General features: G+C 38.3%; 1 protein-coding gene across 1 annotated transcript; it reads right to left on the bottom strand.

The window, feature by feature from the left end:
- Positions 1–1600: 1600 nt before the first annotated feature.
- LOC308676381 (olfactory receptor 2G3-like) lies at positions 1601–4418 on the bottom strand (the record flags this gene model as incomplete). Its single annotated transcript, XM_081342194.1, has 2 exons — positions 1601–2528; positions 4396–4418. The coding sequence occupies 2 exons, from the start codon at positions 4416–4418 to the stop codon at positions 1601–1603; spliced, it is 951 nt and encodes a 316-aa protein (XP_081198320.1).
- Positions 4419–9525: the final 5107 nt, after the last annotated feature.

Here is a 9525-nt window from a genome sequence, read left to right as displayed (position 1 = left end):
AGATTCTGTTATTCTGTTATATATGGCTTACTATATCAGTTCCTTCTAGCATCAACTTCCCTCCGTCCAGTGCGCTCCCACAGAGAGGGCCTCCTCAGGGTGCCTCCGATCAGAGAATGTCGATTGGTGGCCCCCAGGGGGAGGGCGTTCTCTGTGGGCACGCCAGACCTGTGGAACTGCTTGCTGGTTGAGCTCCGGATGGCCCCCAACCTTCGCTCCTTCCGGCGTGATCTAAAAACTTATTTATTCGAGCAATCTGACCTGGTTTGATGGGTTAGGGTTGGGGTTTTAATGTGTTTTTTAATTACTGTTTTAAATTTGGGCATAATATTTAATCGTTTTTTAACTTTTGTATTCGGTTTTTATATTTATTGCCCTGTACACCGCCCTGAGTCCTTCGGGAGAAGGGCAGTATAAAAATGTAATAAATAAATAAATAAATAAATTTTCCATCTTTCCCCCCTACATACTTATGGTCATGTGTAGAATCATTTCCCTTCCCTATAAACCCATGAACTTGCCACAGATTCTTTTCCTTCAGCCATGCACTTCAACCTGCCATACCATCATCTTGTTTCCTGAAATTTAGGGAGTGGATTTGAATAACCACACTTGAATACCTTAGCTTCATATGTACACAGACATTCACTATAAATATGGTCTGTTTTCTCCACCTTTAAGTATGGTATTATAGTAACTTTCCACAACATTTCAAACCGCAACTAGGAAACCACGTGTCACCATGTTTGTTTTACTTCAATCAAAAAATGATTTTAGAAGTTATAACATCTCATTACAAAGAGATTATATTGAGCAAATATCAACAGAATCATAGGATTGGCATCATGGTTCTAGAAAGCAAACATTCTAAATTAATACAATCATCCAACATGAAGCTATCAATTAAAAAGAAAAGGTTAATTATGGAAGATGAATAGATAGAATAGAATAGAATAGAATAGAATAGAATAGAATAGAATAGAATAGAATAGAATAGAATGGAATGGAATGGAATGGAATGGAATGGAATGGAATGGAATGGAATGGAATGGAATGGAATGGAATGGAATGGAATGAAATGGAATGGAACGGAACAGAATAGAACAGAATAGCTATTATCACTTTAAATGTACACTAATTGGCATACATTAAAATGAAATTTCATTGCATACAGCTCTCAAAGGCTCACCACCTCCAATATACACTACATAACTAGAAAAGACTAGGCTGATCAATCAGACAAATAATTCTTCCCAAATATAGGCTAGATTGAGAATTGCAATATACTATGTTCTGTCCATCTTCCAGTGCATTTGGAAAGATTGGTACAATATTTCAAACACTGTGGGGGTTCATGTTCTTTACACCACAAAGAACTTTGCTTTAAGGTTTCAACATCTTAACACAATTACTAGATGAAGATTATTCAGACAGATCATCCACAGAATCCATGACTTGACTTCAAGGTTAAAGAAACAAAGGTTTTCAAATATCTGTGGAGTAATAGTCATAATCAGCCACTTAAGGACCATCAGCTTTTTTTTTAAAGTTGATTACCCATGACAGAATGCCTAATAATTGTCTTCAAGTTTGACCTTCTTCACAAGATCTTGGCTACTGCCCTATGAAAGTCCTTGTTTCTCAGGGTGTAAACGATAGAGTTGAGCAGAGGGGTGATCAAAACGTAGAAGATTGCTATTTGTTTATCACGATCAGCAGCTGAATTAGTCTTTGGAATTATGTACACCCAAAGCAAAGGACCATAAAACATGGAGATCACAAGGAGATGGGAGCCACAGGTAGAGAAAGCCTTGCGCCGCCCACTTGATTTCGTTTGTAAGACAGAATGAAGAATAAATACATAGGAGGCCAATACAATAGAAAGGGGAAGCAAAAGGAAAAATCCTCCTATACCAAAAATAATGGCCTCAGCAATTTTGGTATTGCCGCATGCAAGTTTCAGCACCACTGGCATCTCACATATGAAGTTATTGATCTGATTGGGGCCACAATAGTTTTGGCAAAGAAGGCAGACAATGTAAATCAGAGAGACCAGAGGAGCTGTAATCCAGCATGTTGAACTGCACTGCAATTGGCAGCTCTTGTTCATGAGAACAGGGTAAAGCAAGGGACGGCAGATAGCCAGGTAGCGGTCATAGGCCATAACCCCAAACAGGAGAATCTCAACACCACCTAAGGCCACTGCAATGTATATCTGGACCATGCAGAATGCTAAAGAAATAGCTCCCTCTCCAGTCAGGAGCTGAGTCAACATGAGAGGCATGGTGGTGGTTACGTAACACATATCTACCCATGCAAGGTGTGAGAGAAAATAATACATGGGTGTGTGGAGTTTTATATCAATCCACACCAATACAATGATCAGCAGGTTTCCCAAAACTGTAAGCAAGTAGATGATAAGAATAATCCCAAAGAGGAGAAGCTGCATATTTCTGTGGTTGGTGAGTCCCAGCAAGATGAATTCCTTGACAGAGGTGAAATTCTCGGCTTCTGTCATGGTCTCCTGTCTGAGGAGAAGGAAAAAGAATGAAAAGCCTTTAGGTCAATTACAATTTTTAAATATATACATTTAGAAGAACAGGAGGATGATAACTAACAGCCTTTTTTATATAACAGTGTAATGAAAATCCAGGAAATGTTATTATCAGCCTTTGAAGGTATGCATGCTTTGATGCATGTAATGACAAAATTACTTGTGGGAGGTAGAAAAATATTCCTGTTTTTCTATTTTCATATCCATTTTTCTTTTATCTGTGAGTTTTTCTTAGTTGACAGAATGTACTTTAACACCAATCATCATTCTCAATATTTAAACTTATGCCAATTTTTTTTCAGTTAGCACAGTACTGGCAGGTTAATAAAAGGTACAAAACTACAACTGAAATAACATTAATTGCTACTTTGGGCAATTCACTTAAATTAGACTACATAGATTTTTGCAGGTTTTGTCATCAGTACTAATTTATTCCATGATTTGTTCTGTAGCAATGCAAACTAAAAAAAAATAAATCCAAGGAATTTATTACCACTAGATAAAGGTGCAAAAATTATCCTAACTTCAGAAACCGCAAACATTTTCTCATGCTCAGAAACATACAAAACACAATTCTTTTCTTGGTTTGCTACTGAAAATTTCTTTTTCAAGATTACTTGAGTAATAATTTCAAATATGCCTTACGTTTTCAGAAATGGGTTAAGAACAAATATTTCTTAAGTGTTTTTAGAGTCTCTCCAAAAGGAAATAAATAAAATACGTCTGTTGCATCATCGATCTTTATTTGAATTTACAAGTTATGAAATAAGTTAGATCTTGCCCATATTAAACTTTTTTTTTTGCTCTAGTAACATGCATTATTTTTCAAGAAAAAGAAAGGTTAATTCAACAGATTCAAGCTCCATCACTGGGTGCTTTCAAAAAGAGACTGAACAAGCATTTATCTGAAATGGTATAGGATTTCCTACTCAAGCAGGGGTTTGGACTAGAAGACCTCTAAGGTCCCATCCAACTCTATTATTCTATGTTCTGTGACTTTTGTTGTCTATTATACAGAGATTTCCTTTCAAGGGAAGTCAGGAAAGAATCTTTCCAAAAGCAACCATCAAAGGTAAAGGTAAAGGTAAAATTTCCCCCGCACATGCGTGCTAGTCATTTCCGACTCTAGAAGACGGTGCTCATCTCCGTTTCAAAGCCGAAGAGCCAGCGCTTGTCCGAAGACATCTCCGTGGTCATGTGGCCGGCATGACTAGACGCCAAAGGCGCACGGAACACTGTTACCTTCCCACCGTAGTGATCCCCATTTTTCTACTTGCATTTTTACATGCTTTCGAACTGCTAGGTTAGCAGAAGCTGGGACGAGTAACAGGCACTCACTCTGCTAGAAATAATCAAAATTCATCAACATTGTTTATTCTAAATTTGAATAAAGATGTTAGAACATGTTATAACACACCTATATTAAACTAAACTGGTGTAATAATACACATTATTTCTCTGGGAGAACAAACTTTGGTATGTTTAGTTCTTGGACCACAGATGACTAGAGATTTCCAGAGTTGCAGTTTTTCTCTAACGGGAAAAGAGAATTTTACCATTCTTCTTTTCCAAGAAAGCAGTAGCACTTAGCACTTATATACTGCTTTAGAGTGCTTTACAGCCCTCTCTAAGCGGTTTACAGATTCAGCATATTGACCCCAACAATCTGGGTCCTCATTTTACTGACCTTGGAAGGATGGAAAGCTGAGTCAATCTTGAGCTGGTGAGTTGTTCCTCATCCATCAAGAAAAACCCAGCATGTTATTAGCTTCTATTAACTGCTTAGCAAGATGGAAGATGATCCATTTGCTTTCTATGAAAGCCAGATATTGTGTACCTACTTGGGAGTTTGCAGGTCTATCATGGAAGAATCTTCAAAAACTTTCACAGAAAGTGTCTTTAGTAAAAAAATAATAATAATAAAGAATAGTTTTGGGAGGAGCTCATCAGTTCATTAACAGTAAAGACATCTAAATTATCTTGGAAAATAACACACTCTTTAAAGATATCTTGGAATTATTATAATTTATGAATGTATACACATCACTAAGGGATTCTGCATACTACCACTGGGATTATAACATTTTGTTTGCTTTTCTTTCTCCTCAAAATATCTCTTGAAAGGAAATTGCCATGAGATCATGATTCTGATGAAATTGCTCTACACCCCTTGGTCATTTCCAGTAATTTGTTCATGTTGATCTCTTGGGGATCTCTAAAACATAATCAAGGACAGAACATTATTTGAATATATCAGCAGATATTACAGCAATGAATTCCCAATACCCACTGTCTACGTCTATTGTCAAAAACAAGAAAGATGAACATTCCCACAACCTTTACTGTGTTTCCCCGAAAATAAGACCCAACCGAAAAATAAGCCCTAGTGTGATTTTTCAGGATGCTAATAATATAACCCCCACCCCCAAAATAAGCCCCAGTTAAGATTGTCAGCCAGATGGATGCATTTAGTACCGTATTTTCCTGAATATATGCCCTAACTGGAAAATAAGCCCTAATGCGTCTTTTGGAGCAAAAATTAATATAAGACCTGGTCTTACTTTTGGGAAAACACAGTAACATGCAATAATGGTTGTATAGAGAGAATGAATATTAAAGGAAAATTGCAAGAGAAGGCAGTGGCAAACTATTTCTGTACTTTCCTGAGAAATATGACCTGGGCATGTCTCCAAGTCTTTAATTCCATTCATGAGATCTGGGTGTCCAAGTATATGTGTGCCTCCATGTTCATCACCAGTTGGTCTTTTGTAAGCACTCTATTCTAGTACTGAAATTTCAACTTTAAAGCATTTCATCATCTCTAAATTACTTTCTACTTGTTTTTTTAATAAACTAACTACACTGAAAAGTATGCTTTATTCATTAAATCCTCTTTGATTTGAACATATATTGGCCATATATTTTGCATAATTAGATTACAAAAAGAACAAAAATGGAGAAATAAGATGCCTTTCTATTTTGGCTCTAGAAATGTTAATAGGATTCTCCATTTGTTTTTTGGCCAAAAGGTCAGGTTTATATTAAAGCTTTCTTGGTGAGGTTCAAAGACCCTAAACATTTTTACAAATCAGGACATGGGCAGGATATTGCCCTTTTGTCTCCTGAAGGTTTTAATTGCACTAACACCGTAGAAATTTCTCAACTTCCTTTGCTTCAATCTTACTGATATCAAATGTATTGCTCTGAACTGAATATGCTGAGCATCTCAATAATTGGGGGTTGAAAAGGATTAAAATAAATAATATTCTACCGTGGTTTCTTTTGGTGAATTATCCTTGTCAATATCAGAAAGCTTCTTCCAACACAACATTTTAAATTCTAAAAATAAAAGATGCCCCAGATATTTTAAAGCTAATATGCATGAAGGGATCAAAATGACAATTTCGTCAGGATTTTCCCATTTTCTCTTTCATTTGGAGAAGAAAGAAAGAAAGAAAGAAAGAAAGAAAGAAAGAAAGAAAGAAAGAAAGAAAGGAAGGAAGGAAGGAAGGAAGGAAGGAAGGAAGGAAGGAAGGAAGGAAGGAAGGAAGGAAGGAAGGAAGGAAGGAAGGAGAAAGAAAGAATCATCCTCTAACTTCACAATTGTCCACCAATATGGTTTCTTCAAGTTACATTGTGTTGTACTTCCATAATTACATTCAATGTTGGCTGAAAGTTCTAATACTTCCAGTACTAATATTCCTGAATGGCATCAGACTTCAGGTGTCTGTTCTACCACAAAAGCACCCTTGGTTTCCAATGACTGGAAATCCATTATTGATCCTTTTCTGAAAGTGAAAAAAAGAATGAATTATGATTAATGGGTTCTGTCAGCTGCCTCATGCTTGCTTCTGCTTCGCTGTCATGAACTGTGGGGAGGGGCAATGAAGGGGGAAATGCTTGGGAAAGTGAAAGTAGTAGCTGTACCTCCTCAAGACACTGCCTTAAGGTCACCCAGCTAGAAGAAGAGAGCCCTATACCAAACTGTGTTTCCGAGATGCTTCAACAGTGAGATGGGTGGCATATAAGTTTAATAAAATTAATAAATGATCTTGGCGTAAATCCAACCCCTTTTCTTCAGCCAGGCCTCTGGATTTGCTACAATGTGGAAATGTGAAGTTGCATGTCAACTTGTGCTAATATCACGATCAGTAAGTTCCCCAAAACTGTAAGTAGGTCATGAAAATGACACCAAGCAGGAGAAGCTGGATTTTTCAGTGGAGAGTGAACTCCAGCAAGATGAATTCCTTAACAGTGATATTCTCACCTCTCAACAAATTAGACATATTATTTTTTTCTTTTTAAATAACAGAAAATATCTTCAAGGTCATCGAAAGCTGCTCTTCTTCCTCAGATCAGTCAAGAAATTGTTTGTGAAAACTTTCATAACCCTTAAGAGAGGAATATAGGGTTTATTCCATGAAACAAAAATGTATTTATTAGAAGACACAGGGATTTCCTTGTACATGTTTTGTTTATTTATTATTTATTTATTGATTGATTGATGGGATTTATATCCCGCCCTATCTCCCGAAGGACTCAGGGCGGCTAACAACAAAACATATAATAAGTACAGAGATTAAGATAAAAAAAAATTTAAAATCATCTATGCAATAAATTAAAATTAAAAACTAAAAATAAATTAAAAATTGTAAATATAATTAATTAAAATGCCTGTCAGTCTAGGTCAGCCTGGTGGAAAAGGAGTGTTTTGAGGCCGCGGCGAAAGGATTGGAAATTTAGGGCCATCCGAAGCTCAGGGGGGAGCTGATTCCATAGGGCTGGTGCTCCCACAGAGAAGGCCCTCCCCCTGGGGGTCGCCAGTCGACATTGCCTAGCTGACGGTACCCTGAGGAGGCCTTCTCTGTGTGAGCGTACTGGGCAATGGGAATTTGTTCCCGGCAGCAGATGGTCCTGCAAGTATCCCGGGCCTAAGCCATGTAGGGCTTTAAAGGTAAGTACCAGCTTGTTTGTTTCCTATTAAGTTTTATTACAATGTGATGCAAGAGAATTTGCTATAGAAATGATTTTCAATAAGAACAGACATCTGATCTTCTTGCATTTAGGTCCATGTGATCCTGAGTTTAAAGACATATGATCTTGAAATTAAAGACATAGACCACAGTAGATGATAAGAATCACCCCAAAGAGGAGAAGCTGCATTTTTCTGTGGGTGGTCCCATCTTTAAATATGTAAATACAGGGGAAACAAAACAAGACAACCAACAGCCATTTATCCCATCACAGTAATTAAATTATTCCAGGAAAAATCAACATTTGAAGATAAGTAGGCTTTTTTCTTTTTAATCTGTAGCTATTTTATTTTTTTATTCTCAATTGATAGAACGTACTTTTATCATAGTAAATAATTAACCTTATGGTATCATTTTTTTCATTTACTACAGTCCTGGCAAAGAAACAAAGGGGATAAAACAGCAATACTTAAAATAGCTTTGGTTAATTATCTATTTTTGACAATTGACTTAGACTATAGGACAACTGAAGCCAAAATATTTATTGCTAAGCAATTCAGTTATTCGGTGAGCTTTGTCCCATTTTAAGACCTTTTGCCACAATTGTTAAGTGAATCATGTGGTCATTTTACTTGGGGGTGTGTGAAAGCCCTAATAAGCAGGCATATACATAGAATGAAGGCTACTGCTAAGCTTGTAAGCCGCCCTGAGACTTCGGAGAAGGGCGGGATATAAATGGGATTAAAATTAAGTGAATCTGGCTTGCTTGTGGGAGGAAAGTTACAAATGGTGATCAAGTGGTCCCAGGAGAGTGCAACTGTCATAATTACATGCCAGATACCAAGCACCCGAATTTTGATCATGTGTCTGTAGGAATGTGGTGATGGTCCTAAGTGGAAAACCGGTCATAAGTCACTTTTTCAGAGGCCATTGTAAGATGTAGAACAAGGGAGGGAGCTCAATCCTTTATTCTACTCAGCACACACTTTATGGCAGACATGTCAAACACAAGGCCCGGCGGCCAGATCCAGCCCGTAAAGTGGTTTCATGCGGCCCGCAAAGCCATCCTGGAAATAGTGAGGGAACGGCCCCCACTGCCTTGGCCCTGGCCCAAAGACCCTCCTTCTGCCAGAGACCCTCAGATCTGTCCCACTCCTGCCCAGGCCCCCCCATAGGCACCCTTGATGCGAACGATGTAGAGCTGGCCACGCCCACCCAGTAGGCCATATGCACTCTAGCCACGCCCACCCAGTAGGCCATGCCCACCCAGGCCATACCCACCCGGCCCCCTGAGGGCAACCGCAATGCTGATGCGGCCCTCAATGAAATTGAGTTTGACACGCCTGCTTTATGGGTTTGTGTGTTATTTTGGCAAATGTTGTTTTTTTGTTTTTGTGAAATCCAAACATACGTGTGTGGAACATTTCCACATTCGACGAAGTACGTTCCTTGAATGAGGTAAAATTTATCTGCAAATTCTGTGGTGACTGAATGACTGAAGGAAGGTAGAAAAAACAAAAATTGTATATGTGCGACAGTAGAGGAGACCTCCTCTGCAAATATTCATGTGTTAAGCAACATCAGTTAAATCTCCGTCCCTGAAATATCTCTGCGAAAGAAACCTGAAAAGCAGAACATTCCCTAACATTGGAACAGCTTGCCTCCGGAACTCGTGGGCACTCCCATCACTGAAGATTTTTAAGAAGAGGCTAGATAGTCACTTGTCTGAGATGATATAGGTTCTCCTGCTTGAGCAGGGGGCTGGACTAGAAGATCTCCAAGCTCCCTTCCAGCTCTATTCTACTCTATTGTATTCCCTGAGAAATCCAATGCCCTAAAGTCATCTGAGGTGAAAAAGGGTTAATAAACATAAATTACAGAATAACGCAAGTGGGAGGTTCTGACTTTTTTCACTTCCTCTTTCCGTTCCCTGGCATAATGAAACTACCAGCTGCTGTGCAGACAGCAAAACTCACAGCAGAAATCCCAAGGGAAAAG

Source organism: Vipera berus (assembly GCF_964194415.1).
Source record: "Vipera berus genome assembly, chromosome: W".
NCBI lineage: Eukaryota > Metazoa > Chordata > Lepidosauria > Squamata > Viperidae > Vipera > Vipera berus.
The sequence above is the reverse complement of the archived record's forward strand: the minus strand, read 5'-3'. Positions and strand labels throughout refer to the sequence as shown.